Below are 22,831 nucleotides of genomic sequence, written 5' to 3' on the forward strand. Positions count from 1 at the left end.
GAAGGAAGGAAGGAAGGAAGGAAGGGAAGGAAGGGAAGGAAGGAAGGAAAGGAAGGAAGGAAAGGAAGGAAAGGAAGGAAGGAAAGGAAGGAAGGAAAGGAAGGAAAGGAAGGAAGGGTTCGTCCCATCAGGAGGAGCGTTGCTCGCAGTGGAAGTGACCTCACTCCCGGGCCAGCCCCGGGATCCAGTCAGCGCTGGAGCACCGGCGGCCAGTCCGGGCGCGCCTTGCGAGCAGCCAATGGCAGCGGCGGCGCCGCCTGTTGTCGCCCCGTGAGGCGGCTGCGCCCTGGGCTCGGTGCCGCCGCCGCCGCCGCCGCCGCAGGAGGGAGCCGGGAGGCCCCAGGCCCCGGTAGCCGCTCGCCTCTCGCCGGCCCCGCAGCCCCCGCGGAGGGCGGGGAGATGCAGCCCCCGGGCGCTCAGCAGCCGCCGCTCTACGCGCCCGGCAGCGGGGACTTCACCTTCGTCTCCTCGGCCGACGCCGAAGGTGAGCGCGGGGCCGCGGGCAGGGCCGCGCTCGCTATCCCGAAGCAGGGGCTCGGCCGGGCCCCGGGGGAACGGGCTGTCCGCGGGCCGCAGAGGCAGGAGGGGTTGGTGTCGCCCCCTGCCCTCCGTCCGCGGTTGGTGTCGTGGCTGGGGGCGGAGCGGGCTGGCCGAGGTGGCCGCTGCCCGGGGGCCGCAGCCGCGGGTGCGCCCCGCTCGGTGCCGCGTCCGCATCACGGGAGCGGCAGCGGCGTGGCAAAGGCGGCCGTGCCGCTCCGCTTCCCAGCTCCTCCGAGAGCCGGAGCCGAGGTTGTCTCGGCTACGTGACACGGCCGTGACCGCTGTCACCGCCCGCTCCTCTGGCTCCCGTGTCGCTGGAAGCCCACCTTGTTGTCTTACCGAGGATTGTGTCGTATGTTCACGTTTGCTGCAATGTTGTGCCAGAGTGTCTGCGCCGTGTCTCATTGCAGCACAGTCATGAAGGAAGAAGCCGTGTATGTAATTTAGGGGGTGAAGTGTGGCCTGCTGCCAAACTGCTGCACAAATAGCAGTGGTGTACCGGCATGCCGTGAAGATGTGCCTTCTAACTTGGAAACTGAACGTGCAGGAGTCAACATCGTGCAAACTTTCTTTGTTGGAAAATTATTTTTTGGTCTCTCACCATTTGAATAACAAGGATTCTACTTTCATGTATGTATTTAGTTACTTTTATAATTGTGACTAGGGAATTGTATAAATCCTCACTCATGTGACCCCCCTGGAAAGGAATTGCTGGAGAAATTACTGTAGAATTGTAACTTAGAATTGATCACCTGTTCTTTAGTGAGCTTCACAGCCCTTCTGAAAAGAAATACAAGTCAACAGTACAGTCGTGGCTGTGGTTTTTTGGGTTTTTTTTCTGAGTTTTTTTTGCTGGTTAGTTTTCCTTTTTTTAGTTTTTTCTTCTTCGCCTTGGCCTGAAAAAAGATCCATGTACCTCTGAGCAGCAGCTCTCTTCTTCTTCCCTGGAATTATTTGTTGGTCAATGCTGAACCTGGTCCAGTAAAGCCACTTTTCTGGTAGGTTGTGTTGAATTACACTTGGCTCTGTGTTTTTTATGAGCACGAGCAAGGTGTGATCTCCTGCCTGTTCAGGTGTAGTCCTGGCCTCAAAGTGCTGGATAGACCTACCCTTGCAAAGGAAAACATAAGCAAAATTAAACATCTTGATATTTTAAAATTAAAATATTACATATTGCACTCTTAATTTTTACATGTTTCCCAAATGTCCATCCATATGAAAAACTAAAAATTGGCTTTTCAGTTTCCCCATCCTATTTCTGTGGGATGTAGGAGCTGTATGGAAGAAAGCTGGAGAGATGTTCACAATCTACTACCAGATGTAGTAGAAAGAGCAGATTGTTTGGAGTTTTGCCTCTTGTATTGCTTTTTCAAAATTGAGAGTCAAGACTGTTTTGAAAGCTGGTTTTCTACAATGCTTTGTTGAAATGAGGCATCTGAGAGACCTTGGTTTTACTTCTGTGGTGTTCAGCCCGAGATAGTATCAGTGAAGGCAGCCAGACTCTTGTTAGGAACCATCAGTGTCATCAGTTCTGGGCAGATTTTCCAGCACCCAGTTGCCCCACAGTTAAAATTCTCATTCAAAGCAGCCTGCAGAAGAGCAGGTGACCAATCCCTTTTCCCCTAGGTCTCACAAAACAGACTTAGGATTATGTTCATAGATTTTGTAATTCTAAAGTGTGATCGCAGGTATTCACCAACTGCTAAAAGTAGTCTTGGTAAATACGACATGTAGGAGTATCTGTGTCTCAGGATGGATTGTAAGTGGTCCCTGAGAAGGGAGAAAGAAAACTGCTGGTTGGATTGCTGTGTTTGCTTCTTTTGACTGCTGCATTTATGCACAGAATAGCAAGAACCTATCCTCGCAAAAAAGTGTTATGTTGTAGCAGAAACAAATATTTCATAATGACATAAGGGTCCACAGAGAAAACTTCTGAGGCTTCAGCTTGATGCCCAGGCACTAAGGTTTCTCTTTTTTCCTCCCTCTGTAAACAGCAGAGGAAGGCTTTGTTTGAGTCTGGTGAGAACGGTGTATGCGTGCTGGGACTGGGAAGAGCAAAGAGAAATAAATTCCTGCTTTAAGTTACGGTGATCTTTACAAGGTGTTCCAAGAATCAAAGGAATGGATCAGTAACTCTTACGATTATGAAATAGTTGAAAAGCATTTGTGGAGAAGCTTGAATCTGGTGAGTGGCCAAGCAAGCTGGTCTGGGAAGGAGAATTCTGTTGAATTAATTGCAATACTGAATGATCAATGAACACTTAAGACATCTTGGCTAAAGACCTTGAGATTCTGTCACTGTACAAATTTTGTTTCTGTAACACTGTAATATTTCCAAAGAGGATGTTGCAAGTGTAATGTACACATATGGCCTGATGTGTCTCTGTGAGTGTCTCAGAAGTACTTTCTATAGGTAGGTGTTTCAGGAGATTCGTGCTGAGGAACTTCAATGTGTGAAAAACACACAATGATGAAGAAGGAAAAAATATTTATCTCTCAATATATTTATAGTAAGCTTGTACAAAATATTTACACATTTCTGTTTGTATTTTTCCTTCTTAGCAGATAATGGAAATCCATTATTTCCTGAAGGAAGAATTATTCACTTCTTATGTATCTTTCTCTATCATCAAGTTGCTTAATTTGTTTTCCTATATTTTTTCTTTATTTTCTGTCTATATATGTGAATAAAATGAGCAAAAAAATATTAATATTTACTTACAACTTTGCCAAAACCGACCAGATAAATTGCTCTTTGTTTTGCATAGTACTGTGATAGAGAGAGATCATAGTATGTCAAAGAAAACTCTTATTCTTATTGTCTAGAGCCTAAAGATCTCCGATAGCATTGGTTGTCTAACATTTTCAGCTGCATTGAAGGCAGGCTGCAAATTAAAACATCTTCAAATGTTTTCCTTTTATGGAAAATTTGACATAAAAGCAGAGAGTGGTTTTGGCTGAAACAATGCCACCATAAAAAAATGGGTGCCAAAAGAGGTAGAGTATGATCAGGAAAAAATTATAAATGGTTCCAAATTTATAGCATGATGAGACTCTGTGTCCTCCTTTTGTGCCTTTAAACACTTAATGATAAAGCACAAATGGAAGCCTTTCTGTTGTACCACCACCGTGTCATAAAACATGAGTCCCATCAAAAAGCTAAAACCTGGTATTTCAGACCTAACTCAACATTGTTACTATTGCAATAAAATCACAAGTACACTTTCAAATTATGTATCTGTGAAAGTATCATTTTGTTTTGTAACTTTGAATGTCTTATGGTGATGACCAACAGGTGTAGCTTAATATGTTTGTTATCTTCCAGTACTTTTAAAATCGAATGGCTTTTGTCAAGACATTAAAAGATCTGTATTTTTCTCCCTTTTTCTTTAGATCTTAGTGGTTCCATAACAACTCCAGATGTTAAGCTAAATCTTGGAGGAGAATTCATCAAAGAATCTACTGCGACTACATTCCTAAGACAGAGAGGATATGGCTGGCTTCTGGAAGTGGAAGATGATGACCCAGAAGATAACAAGCCACTCCTGTATGTCCTAATTATTCTTGGGTATCTATCTTAGCTGTGTAGGGAAAACAAACAACTTGTAGTCTCTCGTTGTCCCACAGCCTTCTGCTGTGACTAGAATTGTTTTACAAATTGCTTGACCAATGAGTGTTTTCTGGTGCAAGAATGGAAACATTGTTTCTCATTATGGATTTTAATCTCCATAAGGATAAAGCTTTTATGTCTGTTTTGCTTTTAACTGTTGATCTTGTAAAGGTTCTAAAAAAATGAGACTATATTCTTTGTATCTTTTGCATTCATATTTCTTGATATTGTGCAAAAATCAAAGGCTAAGACAAACCCGTGGGAAGATTCCTTTTAAGTAAATCTCAGTCAATTCTGTCAGTTAGTCTGAAGCAAAAGCATTGTGAATCATGGTTATTACAGTAGGGATGCTATAACCAAGGTAGCACAAACTTTATAATCTTTGAGGCTGCCTTTTACTATAAAGCTAGATTTAAAGGGTGCTCATGCTGAAAGACAATAGTGTCCTTAAAACTGAAAGTCTCGTATCCATTGTTCTGTTCACAGAAACGTGGCTGGCTGAAGAAAATTTGTACCTTAAGGTTACTACACTGAGTCAGGCAGCCTGGTCCTTGTTCTGCACCTAAGCAACTTCATTCTCAGTGTCTCAGTGTTTTCTCATGAATTAAACATAATGATGCTTTAAAAAATTGGAGTGAGACAGAATACTCTGAAGAACTCAGATGAGAGTGCTGGGAGACAACAGATGTCTGGAGAGCTTAATGATGACAGTGCTACTTGAGAACTGGTTTAAATTAAAGTGTGCAGAAGTAGCTCCTTGTGTGAATAAGTCTGTTTTGTGAACCTCTTAACTTTTAATTAAGAAACAGACTGGTGTAGTGAGGTGACAACATAGGAATTCTGACTTTTGTGTAATTTTGTTGTTTTGATTATTCCCAGAAACATGTGTCATAATGAATTCTTACAATCCTATTAAGGATTGAAAGAACAGCAGCCTGCTAAGGGAAGTTCACCAACACAGTGCTACTGTGCAAATGTTTTGTTCCATAAAGTGAGATTTATTTTTTTTTTACTTTCTCATTGGGCAGCCTTACTCCAGACACTTCTTTCCCAATACGGCTACCATCATTTTCAGGTGAGGTAGCTGTCAGGTTCATGCAAAAGACAATTTATTCACATGAGAAACTGTCAGAAGACCTAGACAATGAGAAAGAATTATTTCCATGCAGCAAAGATTTGTGTTACAAAGTCTTCTCAGTAAAGTATAGGTCTGCTATGTCCTTCTTAAGTAAATGGTGGCAAATAGATGCTTCTAGTCTATTCCTTAGATTCAGGGATGGTTAAAGAACAATTCTTGTTACTTAGTCACCAGTTAGTAATACCTCTTCTGAAGTAGCTTTAGTAATAGAAATCCAGGAATTGCCTTGAGGGACTGAATTAGCAGTATTTGTTTTTTTAAACAGAAGTTGTGGTGAGTCATATATTTGCACTTATTTCTGAGTTCAGCTTTTCTGAAGAAAAAAACAAAAAATCAAAACCTTGGACAAAACCTTCATAAATTAACTTAGAATATAATTCTACCTTTTTCTTCACTGTGTTCTTAAATATGGAGTGGTATATCTGCTGGAAATCTCTTACAACTCTTCAGACTGAGGTTTTGCACATAAAGGAGTGGAATTGTCCATTACTTTGGAAGTCTGATTCCTTTCTGATTAGGCTAGTCCAGTCAGGGCCACACGTACCAGATCAGAGACCTGGGCAGAAGAGTCTTCTGGCCAATTTGTATCCGCTTGCAGAGAGTTTGTAACAGGAAGCAGAGAAGGCACTGAGAGAAGGGAAGATCTGTTGATACATATTGCTGCTAGTTCAAGCTACTTCTATTTATTTTACCCACAGTGGAAACAAGCCAGAAATTAAACAACAGGAGCAAACTGGTCTGTTGAAAGCTACTGTTCTTGAAGGAAGAACTTCTTTCAATACTTAAATAAAAAATACAAATACAAAATCAATACAAAATACAAAATAAATACAGAAACTTAAATATTGGTTTTGTGTGATGTATTTGGAATGGTTTAAGATTAATGAATGTAATGGTATTCTTTCTTGCAGAATTTGAAATAAAGTATTTTCATAGCAAATGTGCTCATGGCAAACTGCTTGGCATAGAAATGCACAGACATTCTTTATCTATGCATGTCTTTGACTTGTAGTTACAATGATACAAATGTGTCACATGTCCTAGTGTGTCTGAAAAATAGACCTCCTATCTTAATGCAGACTGTCAAGGAATCTCAGGGACAGACTCCTAGAATGGTTTGGGTTGGAAGCCACCTTAAAGATCATCCAGTACCACCCCCCCTGTCTTGGGCAGGGACACCTTTCACCAGTCCAAGTTCCCCAGAGCCCCCATCCAGCCTGGTCATTGCTGGTATGCTGTGTATATTTTCTGTTCTCAGTCATGTAATTTGTTTTTGAATAATTAAATAAATCTGTGTCCCACCAGTTACTGAATGCAGCATGAAGGTATGGTGTTGCTTTATTGTGGACAAAGTGTTCCTTTGCTAGTCGTGGCTTCAGAAAGCCTTGTGGCTGACAGGAGACTTGCTCTATAAACCTCTTGTACTTATGTTTTTAGCTGTATTTCGTTACTGTGGTGTATAGTAATGCTCACTTGCTTTACATTTTCAGGGAAGAACTCGACATTGATCTGAAGGATATTTACTACAAGATTCGATGTGTGTTGATGCCTATGCCATCTCTTGGGTTCAATAGGCAGGTAGTGAGAGACAATCCAGACTTTTGGGGTCCTCTGGCAGTTGTCCTCTTCTTCTCAATGATTTCATTATATGGACAATTTAAGGTAGGTATAAATCTTCTGCCTATAAAGAAATCTGAACTAAATTTGGGGATGTGATTGCTAAGCAATTTGCATTCTTACGTAGGTAGAAAGTCTTTTCTTCACATACTAATGTGGGGCATTTCAAGTGCTGTTTCTCAAGTTAATATGTAGAAAGACAGCAGTTAGAAATGCATTAAATAGCCCACGGGTAAGTTAATCATGATGAAATGTCAAGTTTGTTTTTATACAGTAAAACAAAGGAAAGATGTGGTTTCTAGAGGAACCAGATTGATACTAATGGGTTTATAGTTATATTAGTGAATCTTTCCATTTTAATTGTGACCTTTTGTTAACTTGCTTTTCATTACTAAAAAATGTTAGCGAAAAGCATTTGTTTGGATGCCATGAATTCTAATTTCCTGACAAATAAAGCTGCTTATTTAGTTCATACTATATTACTGCTGTTATCTGGTATATTTAGTCTTCATTAGTGACATTTGCTATTTTGTCATCCTTGCTCGGTTACAATCAAATAACTTTCCTCTGGTCAATAGACTTTTTCCATAATTCCTTTTGAACTCCAGGGTGAAGAGCTGCTCAGAGGCATTGTGCATATTTAATTGACTTCCATAAAGACCATTAGCTTTATTCCTTGTGTTCTATTAAAATAAAGAATTGTTATTTGTAGTAACAATTTGAATGTAAGACTAGGTGCTCCTGCATTGGAAATCTTTACAACTAAATGTGTGGTTACAGTTGTTTTGAATGTGACCAAGTATGGCAATAAGCCATATGTAAACCAGCAGAATGTGCTTATGCAAGAATTCTTGTGAATGGTGGGATAAAATCATTCCCTTTGGAACCTCTGGCTTCCATGTGGTGTACCAAATGCTGACTAAGAATTCACTCTCAGTATCTTGTCTCTATGAAGCTCAAAGACTAAACTACTTTTTTGTTCAAGTCATCTGGGTGGACCACTCACCTGTCTCCTTGGCAAAGCAAGGACCATTCTTTGACCCTGACAGATGAGTCACCTCCTGCAGTTTGTGTACTTTCTGTACAGGAACACTGGGTCTAATGTTTCTTAGGAGCAGTGGGTTTACCATATGGATGCAGGAGTGCTGTATATGTATGAGGAGGGAAAGCTAGCAGCCAGCAACAGGATGACTGAGAGCAGCTGGACTAGACAAACCCAAAGGTGGGCTCTAAACTGGAGAGAGATGAGCACTTCTGCTCTAAGACTTTAATCTGGTCCTCTTCTTTTAGTCAGTAGAGGAAAACAGGAAGTAAAAGGAGGCTATGTGCTATTTTCACAAATGGCATTAAGCCACTATAATTTTTTTTTTATTGCTGCTGTGATTTTTATCTGTTTTTTCCTATTTCATTCTTCTGGAAATATGGAACTTTCAGTTAAGCAAAGTATTGAACTGAGTACTGACTTAATTTTTTAAGTTCAGTCATCGTATGTTTGGAGGTACAGAGATTTGACTTAAGACTGTTGTTTCCTTCTAAAAAGGCATTTCAGAAAGGAGAGCTTTACTTCTAGTCCTCTCAGTGGCTCAACACCAAAACCAGCAAAGTTAATTTGAAGGTTCTTTTAAGCCAGAGAATAATTTTAGGATTTCTTCTGTAGTTTAAGTGCAGAACTATGAAAGAAACAAGAAAAAATAGTGACAGACTTGGTCCCAGAAATCAGAGGCTCTTTATTAAGTTGTCATCATCAAGTCCTGCTGAGAATTAAAGTCCTATGTCTTCTGAGCATTAGTTTGAGTAAAGGATAAAGAGACATCTTTATAAGTGAAAGAAGGAGAATTCCAACTCCTTATAGTGGATGGGATGACTTTTAAAAACTGTCTGAGCCCATATTTTGTAATAGGTGGGATATGAAGACATTTAGGGTAGTTTTAACTCAACTTCCTATTCCTGTTATTACAGAAGACATTGCATGTGTGTTCCGTGCACTCCAAATTTACCATTAATGTGATTCTGGAAATGTAACCTCTGAACTTTATTTGCTAATTACATTGTGATACTAAACACTATTCTTGCCACAATTCAGAATTCAGTTTTGCATAATAAAATCCTTGACTTCAGTGAAAACAATTATGGAATTGCATTTTCCTTTTTCACTATGACGATTACTCATAAAGGAATTGTTTTTTATCTCTCAAGGTTGTTTCTTGGATTATAACTATATGGATATTTGGATCCTTGACAATTTTTTTACTGGCCAGAGTTCTTGGAGGAGAAGTAAGTACCTGTATGTGAAAAGGATGTAGAGGGAGGTAATGTAAAGCCTCTTGATTATGTTTTTCAGCGGTAGCTGGGTTTTCATAGCGTTTGGGTTTGGATCTTGTAACCAGCTAAGAATTGATGCAGTTACTAAGTGTAAAGTCAACATTTCAGATTTTCAGTCTCTAAAATGAAGTCTAAAATACAGAGATCATCAACTAATCTCTTGGTGCAATGGATGGTGTGCTTAGAAGTGATAAGCAGTCTGGAAATTTGTGCTGTGAATACCAGAAATTATCAGAACTGAAGTCAATTCTTGAGGGAGAAATGCTTTCAAGTTTTTGGTCGCTGGGCTAAATGGAAACTTTTTTTTTTTTTTTTTTTTTTAATTGGAGGGCTAACAGCAGTTAGATGTCCTTGTGTGTAAAGCACCTGCTTTGTTACAGGGTTTGTTTTAATCCCTGGCCTGATAAAGTTCAAACCCATTAAAGTACAAAAGCCAGGGCATGTTTCTCAACTGCAAAGCCAACTGGAGTTGTGGCCTGCATCCCTTCATCCAGATGCTTGCACCAGCAGGGTTGGAATAGTTGCTTGAGCTGTTTACAAATTGACTCATTAAGAGATTCAGGTGTAAACAACACAAAATGTCTTGGAGCAAGGCCCATAGACAGCTGCAGTGGAGCAGTCAGGAGGATAAAACTTCTTAACATGGATCTGCAGCATTGAACTCTGTTGTGAAGAACTAAATGTTCAGTGATGCTTGATTTTTATGCTTGTACTATGGATATTGCATTAATGATGCACCAGTGTTGCAGAGGTCCTATGTTATTTACATTTTTTTAATTTTCCTTTTAATCATGATTTCTAGAGTCTTTGTGTGTGAATGCTGTTTTGAAGGAAAAAGTGTTTATAAATGTGATTGCATGGTATTCCTGCATTTCAACACAATACAGATGCCCATAAATCAATCTGGTTTATGGCTCAAAATGGAAAGTATCAGATGTATAAACTGGAGAAAAAGTATAGGTTTTCAGGGCTTGTCATGAAGGATCATCATCCACAAGAAAATGCTTACAAGATGCCACTACTTCTCCTGTTAAATCCAAGAAGTCTAGGTGTGCACAGGAACATTACAGACCATAGCAGGGGAAAATCAGACATCTCCTTCTGAAGATAAAAGAAGTTATGGAAGCACTTGGAACAACTCTGTTCTAGATAGTCACAATAAATTGCAGCTGGAAATTAGAATTCTATTCCTTACAGGGATCAAGTTTTAAGTCTTCCACTGACACACAAAAAAAATAAAAATCATGTGCTTTATGTATTTGTTTATGTATAATGGATATGAGTTTATTAATGTAGAAAATTATGTCTTTGCTGCTTTTGACAACCAGGACTATAAATGGTCCTTGAGAGTTCTTTTGCAGTTCTGTGCTCCTGGATATCATATGTAAAGGCTTCCTTTGAAAGTGAACATTTAGAGTGTTTTGGGGAAAAAAAAAAAGAGACAAAGTATTTCTAATTTTAGGCTTTAGCATGCAAAACCAATTTTTATACTAGCAGGCCTTCTTTAGCTGAAATTTCATGAGTAGAATACATTATAATTGTTATTCATAGTGTTATAACAAGAACAAATTGTATTTGATGACAGAGATTGAGTACTGCAAAGTTTATTTTTATGTGCTTGAAAATTTCAGGTTGCTTATGGCCAAGTTCTTGGTGTAATAGGATATTCCCTACTTCCCCTCATTGTCATAGCACCTGTTCTTTTGGTGGTTGGATCATTTGAAGTTGTTTCTACTCTAATAAAAGTAAGTTCATATCATCTATTGAGAATTTAGTTATTTTTAAGTCACTTTCTTAATACTTCAAGTAATCTGCTCGGGGAAAACATAATGATGTGTCAAAATTTTCAGAACTACAAATTGAGCTCTGTGGTCCTTTTGGTTAGCATGGTGGAAAGTGAATGCTGTTTTAAATGCTCCATTTGAGTGCTTGGGGATATACAGTGCTGTTGCTATAACAACACCTGTTGCTACTAGAGTAGATTGTATTTAAGTATTTTGCTGTGCTCTAATAGTTGCATTACAAAAAAGATGGGATTCTCATTTTGAGAAGAGAATGCATAATTAAACCTCAGAATGAAGAATCTGAAAATAAGCTGTTCTCCCCCTTCCCCCATCAGCCAGATTATTTTTAGCCACTGCAGCATGAATATGACGTTAGTCATTGTTCTGAGACCTCCCCATAGTGGTAGCAGTACAAAGCTCTCCATACTCTTTGCAGAGAAGGTATGGATTGTTCTGATTTAGAGATGGGGAATGTAAGGCACAAAGAAAAACCTGCCTCTGATACCACCTGCTGCTGGACACCTTTTATGGAACCAGCAACATTCCCTGAAAGATCCCAGAACAACATAACGCTCTTGAACACTTCCAGTACTTCTTAAAACCCTTTTAGGTAGCCTTTGAAGTTACTGCTGAGCCTGGGAAGGTTAACTGATAAACTTCTGTTATGAGCTAAGCTGTACACTTTCTGGAGGTTTGTTCTGTTGATTTCATTATTTCTGTCCCTTTAGCTTGCTGGCAAACAGCATAATTGAAGTACAACTAGAGTGTATGATCAGTTACAAAATTGCTGTATTTGAGATTTGATAATCTGTGATTACTGATAAATGATAGAACGTAAATCATTAACTTGCCAGTTAACTAATATGTAACTTCAAAATAAATATACATTCATGGAACCTCTGTTACTTGATTACTACTAACAGTCCTGTGTTTACTTCAGGGTGAATCTCTGCAAGGTTCTTATCTTTGCACCACTAGTATGAAAATGCATTACAAACCCCAAATGGCATAACTTCTTGGGCTGTGACAAGTACTACTTCTTGTGGCTGACTCTGTATTATATTGAGGGAAGTGATTTTTACTGTGTTATTTGGAGAGATTTCCTTGTGGTGTCAGCTAAGACTGTTCATCTTCTTTTTCAGTTGTTTGGAGTCTTTTGGGCTGCATACAGTGCTGCATCATTACTAGTTGGAGAAGAATTCAAGACCAAGAAACCCCTTCTAATTTATCCAATCTTTTTATTATACATTTATTTTCTGTCCTTATATACTGGGGTGTGATCTAGTGTAAGATGTGGCCAGAAACCATATCTCAGTCGCTTGCAGACTGATAATGTGTAAGATTAAGAAGGCTGGAGAATTCAAGTGACTGTTTTGTATCCAGTTGTTGAGATGTAAGATGGAAGAGCATATTTGTGTATATTATTTAATGAAGCAATTGTAGCTATATAGATTTGTATCAAAGTTCTAGGTTTGTTTAAGACTCTTCAGATTTTAATGAACAAAATAAAAGAACCTTGTGTTTTATAACAAAGCGTAGCAAAACTGCAACTCAATACCTGTGCCAAAAGCACTGGGACCAGATTACTATATTCAAGAATTAAAAATAAGAAGTTAACTGTTAACGATCTCAAAGTGCAATTTTTCTTTTGAGCTTAAACACAGCTGGCTTTTTTTGGCACAGCAAATTCTGTAGATAATATATATTTATGAAACAGTCCTGATTGTTCACAGAATAGTCTGTATAATCAAGACAAGAAGATACTACTTTTAATTTAGTGCCTCAATTACTGTGATTTGGCTGTTGAGTTTTTATAAATTCCAATTTGTTTTCAAAACGTGTATATACTGTGTATTTTGTATCTATGGCTTGTGTGTACCGTAAATACTCCTTGGTTAAGGATGTATATTGGGTTTTTAAAAATTGAAGATTCAAATATTTGAAGTTTTCATTTACTATCTCTGACCAAAGGAGCAAGATATTTACTGTGTGACATAATTAATTAAAGTGCATATTTAGAGAATCAAATTATTTTACTTAAAAGTATAAATTTACAGAGAAATGGGTAAACACCTTTCTCAACACTAGTGCTGGCCTAATGTTGGAGAAAAAAGAGATGATCTATCAAATTTGTGTGATCTTTAAACAATGTTATTTTATGATGACAAAATAAAAATACTGCTTCCCTAACTATGTTTTACAACATCTTGCTCTGTTTTGCTTTTAACAGCATGATATTTAACATGCTTTCTTTTTTTTTTTTTTTTTTTTCCCCCACCAATCTTATTAATCCCTTGCAAAGAGAAATAAGAAAGATTTGGAAGGCCAGATTCTCCCTCCACTAAACAAGGCAGAGTTACAGCCTTAGTAACAGTTAGAGTCTTGCTAATTTTGACTCTCCAAGGATTATGTAATAATGTGATGACATGTTAAATATTTCCTGTGTACTGTGTTGATTGCTTATATAATGGTCCTTATGGTAATACTTCTTCACAAGGGAAGTCCACTGAAGTTCACTTTCTGTGGTACTAACATAGGCATTTGCAATCTTCAGGATTTAGTATCAACAAACAGCTCTGAAGGTTTGGGGTTTATTTTTCTGGCAACAGAAAAACGAATTTCCCATTCTCCCCACACCCCCAATTTTTTTTTTTTTTTAATGCTACAAATAAAAATCAAGTGAGAAGGTAATAACAAGGGCTGTCTTGGATCCTTGATGGACATATTTCCATACAAGAACTGTAGTTTTTCAGCTTTTTAGACTGTGTAACTAGCCAGCTTGGTAACTTATTTTTTCCAGTCATTACGGATGCAAAATACATAATTAAATTCCAGCTCTCCCACAAACCTTTAGCTTATTCAGTCTGCTTTTCTGGCTGATGCTTGTGTTGGTTTTAAACAGAGCTACTTGAATTTAGTGCTGCACATAAATTGTACTGTAATACTTGAGCTTGTAATATATAAAAAGAGAAAAGTTGGTAGAGTGATGGACTTTTCACCTGCTTTTTGATTTCTGAATAAGTTGTGGTGGAATTAATGCAAAGTGATACTAAACCAATTTATATCAGCAGCAGCTAATTTCTTATCTACAAGTGTTTTGAGATCATTCATACCATATTCTAAAAAAAAAAAAAAAGGGAAGTTGCAGTGTATTAAAAAAAACATATTAGCTTTAGAATCTTGCATGATAATCTGATTTTACCTCTTTTTTTTCATGACTTACATTTCTTTTTTAACAGGAATATCCAACTATTCTTATGAGACTCCACCCAGCCCCTGTGAATATGTTTAACTTCTGTCCCCACAAGGGTGAAAGGCAAGAACACATTTAGGTTACTAGGCTGTCAGACAGCCTTGAGCTTAGTTTCTCTTTGCACAGTTGTTCATGAGGTGTTCTCTGCATCTGGACTGACTGAATATCGAAAGGATGCAAAAATGTTCTATTGAATCTCCAAATACCTCCCTTTCCAATAATGTTCTATGAAATTTATAGTTGGAATTTTAACTGTTCCTTTCCACAGACTTGGCACATGTGTAATATGCAATGTAGATATGCACTTAACATAGTACATATTTTGTACCCAATTGCAGATTTGCACCTTTTAATCTTAGTATCTTTAGGGTCACTTTTTGCATATGTTGTGCAAGAATCATACAAACAGCTCTCAAATGAATCTGATAGTTTGTAATAACTTTGCATTCAACAAACTCATATTTTTAGATGAGGTATGTGTGTAAATACAAGATGTATTTTATAAAAATTTTGAATTAAACTTGTTTACAGAATGTATGAAGCTCATTTATATTTACTGACTTAATACTGAATATTGATGAATTAACACATATCCGTGTTCCTGTGCGTGCCACCAATATATTGATGCTATACATAGCAGCAATAGCTTTGAGGCTATAAGTAAGTTTTTGTGATAATCAACATACTACTTCAGTCTGTTAAAACTGGAAACTTGGAGCACGTCAATCTAGCAACAAAATTGCCTTTCTAAGATGCAACACCTCATTTTGGGATGGTGACATGGGTATCACACCTTGGCTGAGGCATGCATTTTGAATGATCTCTAGAGAGCAGCTTGACATGTACATCCTATTTCTTCTTCTACCTGTTAGACATACTCTGCTATTTTATCAGAAAAATTAAACTTACTTGAGAAGTTGGAATTGATTGTTGAGACAACATACTGCTTGAGATCTGCTGTAATTTTATCATTATCCTTACTGGTGTTTAGTGTTTTTCTTGAAATACTGCAGCAAACTTAAAAGCTGCTCAGTTTGCTCTCAGGACAATTTTGATTAGCCTGGGTGGCACACGTACCCATGTGGGTTTGGTTTGGTTTCCTTACTTTTTCTTCACACCCTGTATTTCTTTAAAAATTTCCCTGCTAGAGCAGCCTGTGCTAATTTGGGTCCTTCTAATAAAAATATTCTGTAGAAACCTTGGTATTTGAAAATTAGCTTTAAGGCCATCAGTCAGCTTTGTGAAATATTTACATCAAATAAAGCCTAGGGCAGATAAAGTAACGTGTACAGGTAGGCTGAGCTATACAAATTACTGAATTGGTGTTTCAGTGGGTGGAAATCTCAACAAAATACAAAATGTTTTATTAAACTCAAGTCATTTTTGAAGCACTGCTTCAGAGCACAATGCTCTCGTGGGCGCAGTGTCCCCCGAGGCCAGGGACACCCTTTCCAAGGGCAGCGTGAGTTCCGCGGGGCAGAGGCATTGCGGCTTTGGCACTCCCTACCAGCGCTGAGGCCACCGACACCGGCGCTTGCCCGCACACTCGGGGTCAAAACCACAAATCCGTGTTTCGTACCCCGGGGTATGAAACACAAATCGCCGCTCCGCTCTCCCTGAGGCGGAGGGCGGCATGCGAGCTCGCCCGCTTACGGCCCAGCTTTTGGCCGAAGCACTACCGAGACGGCAGCGGCGAGGGCCGGGATGGCCGCGGCCCGGGATGGCGGCGACAGCGGAGCCGGGGCGCGGTGGGCGGTGCGCACGCGCGCAGCCCAGCGCAGCCCCGCCCCCGCCCCGCCCCTCGCGGAGCGGCCCCCTCGCCCCCGCCCCCGCCGGGCCGCGGCCGCTCGGTTCCGCATCCGGCGCGGCTGTGTCACTTCCCGCTCACGCGGGCGCTCTCCCTTTCCCCCTCTCCCCGGACCCGGATGGTGACTGGCGGCGGCGGCTCCAGGGACTGTCACTGAGGGCGGCTCTCCGCGGGCCTCTTGTCCTGAGGGCGGCGGCGGCGGCGGCCGCGAAGATGGCTGCGGCGGCCTCCTGCTCCTCGGCGGCGGCGGCGGCGGCGGGGCCCGGTCCCGGTCCGGGCTCCTGCGAGTGGCTGCTGCTGCGGGACGGCTGCCTGCGCTGCGACGCCGACGGGCTCTGCAGCCTGTGCTACCACCCGGCGCTCAACGCCATCCTGGCCGTGACCGCGCGCGGCGCCATCAAAGTCATCGACGGCACCTCGGGGGCCACGCTGCAGGCGTCGGCGCTCGGCGGTGAGCGGGGAGCGGGGAGCGGGGCCGAACAGGTGTCGAGGCGCGCCGGGGGAGCCTCGGGAAGGAACGGCCGCGCCCGGCTCGGGCCCTGGATGCCGGAGGATCCCCCCGGCTTATTGTCACCCCTTTTTCCTTTTCTGGCCTGAACGGCCTCTCTGCCCTGGGAGTTGGTGGAGTCGCCGTCCCTGGAGATGTTTAAGGAGAGATTGGCGCGGTGCTCCGTGCCGTGGTCCAGTTGACATGGTGGTGTTTGGGCATAGGCTGGACTCGGTGAATCTCAGAGGTCTCTTCCAACCAGAGCCTGTGATTCCTACTCTTCGGGGCAGAGATACTCTGTGTGTAGACATCGCCGAGGCTTTTTAGTTCTGTAAAACATATTGGCATGGTTACTGAAAAATCTAAATGGGGATGGAAGGCTGCGATCTATGGGGTTGTATTTTTTAATTTTGCTTTTGCAGGTGTTGTTGTGGATCGTGTAACGTTGAACCTTCCAAAGATTAGAAGCAGCCTGTTAGGCAGGACAGGCATAGTTCTAGTTCTTATTGATATGTGATACTGTAATAATTTATTTATTGAGCCTTATTCTGTTTTTTTAAGGCTTACTGCTTAAAGGTGTCATTTGTCCTGTGACTTAGAACTATTTAAGATCAGAATCCTTTATGAAGGTATTTGGTTATATGATTTTGTATGTGTTTGAGTAGTTCTTCAGACTGCTGGCTATCTTGACTGTGTCTGGTGGTAGTAACCATATCCCTGCTGTTATATTCAGGAGGCATGATCGTGTACTGACTTTGTGGAGGCTTGGACTGTAGCATCTCCATAACTATGAAGCAACTTTATTTGTTGACCGTTAGTGTTTTTGCACTGTTAATACACTAGCTCGGTAGAAAAAGATCCGTCTGCCCTTAACAGCTTTTGTTCCTTGTTTATTAATGGCTTTTAAACTGTGGCACTTGTCAGAATATTGGCGGTGGGTGCTGGGTAGGATTGTTTGTCTCCTTGTGAGTCCAGCCCTTGGAATAGAAAGATAGGCTTCTTACCAGTTGTGTGCCTCCGTGTTCAGGTTCTCCTTACAGTTGTGTATTGCTAATAAGATGTTGCTTTGCTGAGTGGTGGTGGTGAAAGGTTGTTTGCTGCCTGAACGTGGTACAGTAATGCCAAGAAGTGCATGGGAATGCCATAGCCTAGGCAATATGTACACTTTCACCTTGAAAACCAGTAACTCTATTGCAATGTCAAACTGAAGGGAACAGGACAAAAATTGCCGATGTCCTTTCATAACTCAGAGTTGGTACATTGTACGTAAAGGTTAAGCATTTGGGGCAATTGAGGGGGAAAAAAAAAGTTTTGTGGAATTATTAAGAAGGTGCCAGCTGCTTTTGTTGTCAGTTGCTTGTATGGAGAATGAGGCTCTTGTGTGGTGTTTCCTGCATTGTTCAGGATTCAGATCGCTCTGCTTCTGTAATTCCCTTTTACCGTGCTGTCTCCTTAAGTGCTTTTTTTATGAATAACTTTGTTTCTTTTCTTCAAGCTATTGCATGAATTTAAAAATGGCTTTTAAGTTGTGGATGAAGAGGGCATAAATAGAGGACTTAATTTGTAATTGGCTGTCTATGTAGGAGATGTTTTATTCTCAGATACAGAAAAGGAAGTGAACTGTAAATCAAAGTGATTCTACACTTTGCTGTGATAGAATCCTTTCAAAGGATTTGACTCAGTATTCAAAATGCTAATGGCAGTTCTCCCCTAAATAGTAACTATTTGAAAATAACATATTGCTTTGCTTCTGTTACGTACATTCAATCATGTATACTTCCTTTAGTGTCAGTCTTCTCTGTGACAGCATGGCTGTAAAAGATGGGTTCTACTCCTCCTCACATAAAACAACAGAATTGCTTGCAATCTACCCAAATTTTATCTGTGCAGTAGAGCTGATGACTTTATTACTGGGGAAAAAAATGATAACCTTAGTTTAGTTTGAAGAAACTTTAGATTAATTTTCTTACAGATTCAGACTGGCATGCCTGTCAGAAATCTGGTTCATCTCAGCAGTTGGTGTCTGTTGTGGCTATTAGCAATCCTATTCACAGTTGTTGTCTCTCTCTCTCTCTTCCTTCCGTCTTTAGGAAGAGAAGGAGAAGGGAATTTATTTGCTCTCTGATATCTGCCTGCACTTTACAACGTGAGTTTTTTTAATGCAGGATAGTAGTAGCTGGACACTTCGACCTGTAGACCAACTCTGTCCCTGCTCCCACCCCTGCCATAAATGACAGGCCAAAGGATATTGTTGCTTCAGGGACTTCTGGTACTATAACTAAAAATAGAGTCTCTAGGAATCAAAACTGCTTCTCCTGGGAGACTGCTTGTCCTCCTTGGTAATTGAGGCTGCAGGTCTTCTGCCTTGCCAAAAGATTTATGTTGGACAGAAATGTTGTTGCTTGTTACCCAAAGAAAAAAAAATGTAGCAGGCCTCTTTCTAGAAAGCAGAGCAAGGAAAAGATTCTCCTATGAAGGTAGGATAGGGGAGGAAAAGAAACACCACCAAGCCTCAGTGTGTTTTGTATTTGCAGTCACAGTTCACTGCGGAAATATATATTAAGCTTTGAGCTCATTCTCTGTGAAAAGATTGAACCTGTGGAATGCTGAATGTGGTAGAGCAGTGGAGGCTGCCTTCATTAGAATAGAAATGCAGATTGCTCTTCAGTGTGTAAAAGAGCAAGGCAAAAGATTCACAGCCAGAAGACAGTTCAGTTATAGATGGGGTCCAGACATTAGGATGTGGTCTGTGTGCTTCAGTTCCTCATGTGGACTTCATTGATCTAACGTATGTGGTGATCCAGAGACTGTTCTTCTGGTCCCAGGCTGTAGGAATTCAATGTGGATTGTTATACCATGCTGAATCTTCAGCAGCTCTGTCTGTTGAAAGTGTGTAATCATCTTTAATCTGTTTCCAGCATGAGCCCTGTAGGCCTATTCAGGAGGACCAGGTGATCATTTGCAACAGCCCAGAGCGTGGTAGTGCATAAAAGTGAGGGGAAAATCAGGTAACGCTAACATTAAGCCCTGTCTTACCTGGTCACAAGGTTGTCCTTTTCTTTCTGTCAAGACTGTTGCATCCACACTGTGCATTTCAGAGAACCAGACTGGGAGTGCAAGGGAAATTCTTGTGATTTCTGAATGTTCTGCGTTTCTGTTTATTTGCTTGTAGTGGTTTGTCAGGACTGGTTTTGAATCTGTCACGCAAGTCTATCAAGTAGTTTATTTTCCCTCTTAGACATTTAAATATTTCTGTGGTTTCAGTTTCAAGTTGAACATTGGTAGCCAAAAAAGCATAAATGAGCAATCTTCAAATACAGCACTAAAGATGAGCATTTTCCTTGGCCTCAAAAGAAGCAAACCAAAACAACAAGACCAAAAAACCATGAAGAATCTAAACAAACTTCCAGATTTGTCTTGAGTGACTCTCTTTGTGTTCATAGACGTGTTTGATTTATCAGTCCCTTCTATTTACAAATAAAGTAAGAAAACTTCTGCACTGGGAGAGTGCTGTAACTCCCAGAGGCAGGATTAAAATAAGAAACTGAAATGTACCATCAGATGGACAGTGACAATTTTGAATGTTCCAGTAGATATTTCTAGTTTAATTTGATGTAGCAGTAACTTCAGAGCCTTGTTTGCTAAGCTGCAGTGTTTTGTAGCTAAGGCCTTCTAAATTGCTCTAGAGGCCCTAACAGGAATCAAAATATAGACTTCTAAATCTGTATAGGGAAGGATCTGTTCATGGTACATATATACCAGTTCCTGCAGGGGAAATAGAGTTTCTGCATTATCATCAGAGGCCCTAAAGAGCTGTTCCTCCATCAGAAGAATTTAGAAATAAATAGATCCCAGCCCAGGAGGCTCACCTGTGCCCTCAAGTTCAACACCATTCCATATCAGAGTTCTCTTTTGGGAAGTCTTGTTTTTCTTCAGCTGTCTAACTTTAAATTATGGTGCCTTGGAAATCTCTCAAGGGGTATTCAGCTCTGTTTCTTTCTGATTCTTTTCCATGCGATGCAGAAGGCAAAACAAGAGGAAAATATTCTCTTTTGGAACTTGGAAGTCATAGAGGGAATTTGCACTTACAATAATCTTTAGGAAGAAACTGTTGAGATGCTCAGTCATCTAATTCTACACTTGGTTTATTTGAAGACACCATCAACAGTTTCACCTGTTTGAAACTCACTAGTAAAACTGATCATGTTCTCCTTCATTCCTCAAAATTGGGGCAGATTTCTTCCATCTTTTTGTTTCTTGTATTCTTTTGTTCCACTATGAAACAAAGATGATGATGATGATAATAATAATAATAATGCCCCTTGCTCTTAACACAGACTTTCTCATCACATATTGACAAGTCTAGTGATGTGCTACAGCCCACCATGCATTTGAGCATACTTGGGTGACTGCTAATCTAGGTGAAATACTTTTTAAAGAGATCATTTCTTTTATTTATGTGGTCTTAAGATCATTCATGAGGTGCCTTAAGCATTTGAGAAAATAGGATAGGTGAAATGTTAGATTTGATTTCAGTGTTTTATGCTAGCAAGGGCTCTAAACTGCTGTGAGCTCCATTTGTCTACTAGCTTAATCAGAGTATGTCAGATATCCCATCTAACTTACCAAGCATCTTGCCAAACTGTCAAAATGCTGTTAATTGATATTTCCAGGCTCTGTTGAAGCACATCTGGGTTATCTTCTACAGAAGCTACAACAGAGTAAAATTAGAGATCTTTTCTTTTCACATAGCTTTAAAGGGATGTTTGCATGTCCATGTTTCACTTAGAAGTTATAGCAGGCAGCAGTGCAGGCATATGTTATGGTGCCAGGCATGATCACACAACATTTTTTCATTTTATTGACAGATCGTTCATATCTGGACTGATGGATTCACGGCTGTCACTGCAACAGCAGTGCAGTATTATTAAAGGTTGCAGAATGCTTTAATATCAGATAATCAGAAATTTCCTAGGTCTCTGCATATGGACTTTGAAAAAGGTCTTCTGCAGAAGATGAATCTTCAAATGCTTCTTAGTTACCTGAAGAAGAAACATTGTGCTGAGATTTGTGTCAGGGTTTTGAACTTTGACTTCCTGCCCTAATTGTCTCACAGGTAGTTAAGGCATTTCTCATTGATATCAAGGGAAAAAAATTACTTTCATTCAGTGCTGATTATTATCCAACTTTGGTCAAGAGAGCTTTTAGTATGCCTATATAATAAACCCTTCAGCTCAGCTCCCAGTTATGTTTTGTACTGTGTTGTATAAGGTGTAGAAGAAACTTGGCAGAAATGTATTCTGACAAGATAACTTGATAGTTCAAGTCCAGAACATTATGGGAAAAAGCAGGTGTATCTCTGTTGGACTTGTAGTAATGAAAGCATGGAGAAGGCTTTTACTCTTTCCCCAGCCTAGTGATCTTTAAAAGCCTCATCTTTTACTATTCTGAACATCCTGGTATCAGTGGTTTGTATCTAGCATATTCTCTTGTCCTATAGTTGGTCTTTTCTGGCAGCCCACCATAATGATAGCTGGCCCAGTAGAACCACTTTCTGAGTCTTTAGTTACATGGTTATAACTGTGTTTTTATGGTTGCACTGGTATCCATTACTTAAGTGAAAACAGAACATCTAAAGTTTTATAGGACAGACTATGAGAAAAATCTATCCCAGATGAAGATTCATCTTAATTCTTTTTTAATAATGATTAGGACTGATTTTTTTGGTATGGTGATGGTCTGTTATTTCAGGTTTTCTTTCTAGTTATTTTCAATTCAGGAAACAAAGTGACAATCCTTGCTTTTACAAGCATTCTTTAATTTTCTCTGAACAGTATGACATATTTAAAAAATGTTTCTTAGGCTGCCTTGAAGATGGAGATGAGGCTTGCAGTCATGTGGACTCATGGACAACTTCTGAGTATATCAGACTGTCCCAGGTCATGTTGTGAGATAGCTTGTTACATGTTATCTGTTCCAGTGGGCTCAGTAACTTTTCACAATTTTTTAAGATTTTTAAATAAAAAATTTACACATGGGTCAGTTCCCTTTCCTGATGGTTCTTAAGTGATGCCACAGTATTGCTTTCTGCTAGAAAGCTGTCCTTTAAATAGTTAATGCTCTCTTAATTGCACTGGCTGCTTGCAGTCACCAGATGAGTGCTTGTCAGTGAGTAGAATTTTCAAGAAAGAACAGCTATTGGCCTGAGTTCTTCTATTTCTGAAATACAGATGAATAGTAACACTTACAAGTCCTTTGCTTCCTTGTCTTTGG

The 22,831-nt window shown here is 40.1% G+C and overlaps 2 protein-coding genes across 6 annotated transcripts in view; both read left to right on the forward strand.

Annotated features, from left to right (window-relative positions):
- Positions 1-222: 222 nt before the first annotated feature.
- Positions 223-14,797, forward strand: YIPF4 (Yip1 domain family member 4). The gene is made up of 6 exons (XM_015623043.1): positions 223-484; positions 3,934-4,087; positions 6,779-6,950; positions 9,102-9,179; positions 10,859-10,972; positions 12,154-14,797. The coding sequence occupies exons 1-6, from the start codon at positions 400-402 to the stop codon at positions 12,289-12,291; spliced, it is 741 nt and encodes a 246-aa protein (XP_015478529.1). The 5' UTR covers positions 223-399; the 3' UTR covers positions 12,292-14,797.
- A 1,319-nt stretch (positions 14,798-16,116) lies between these two features.
- BIRC6 (baculoviral IAP repeat containing 6) overlaps positions 16,117-22,831 on the forward strand; it is a 173,698-nt gene continuing 166,983 nt past the window's right edge. For 4 of the 5 annotated variants that reach the window (XM_033512629.1, XM_015621424.3, XM_015621423.3 and 1 more), the window contains exon 1: positions 16,117-16,522. In XM_033512629.1, the coding sequence (XP_033368520.1) occupies positions 16,285-16,522 (238 nt within the window). In that variant the 5' untranslated portion in view covers positions 16,117-16,284. The remainder of the gene's footprint in view (positions 16,523-22,831) is intronic. The other variant, XM_015621419.3, reaches the window with a different exon arrangement.

This window comes from Parus major, chromosome 3 (genome assembly GCF_001522545.3).
Source record: "Parus major isolate Abel chromosome 3, Parus_major1.1, whole genome shotgun sequence".
Taxonomy (NCBI): Eukaryota; Metazoa; Chordata; class Aves; order Passeriformes; family Paridae; genus Parus; species Parus major.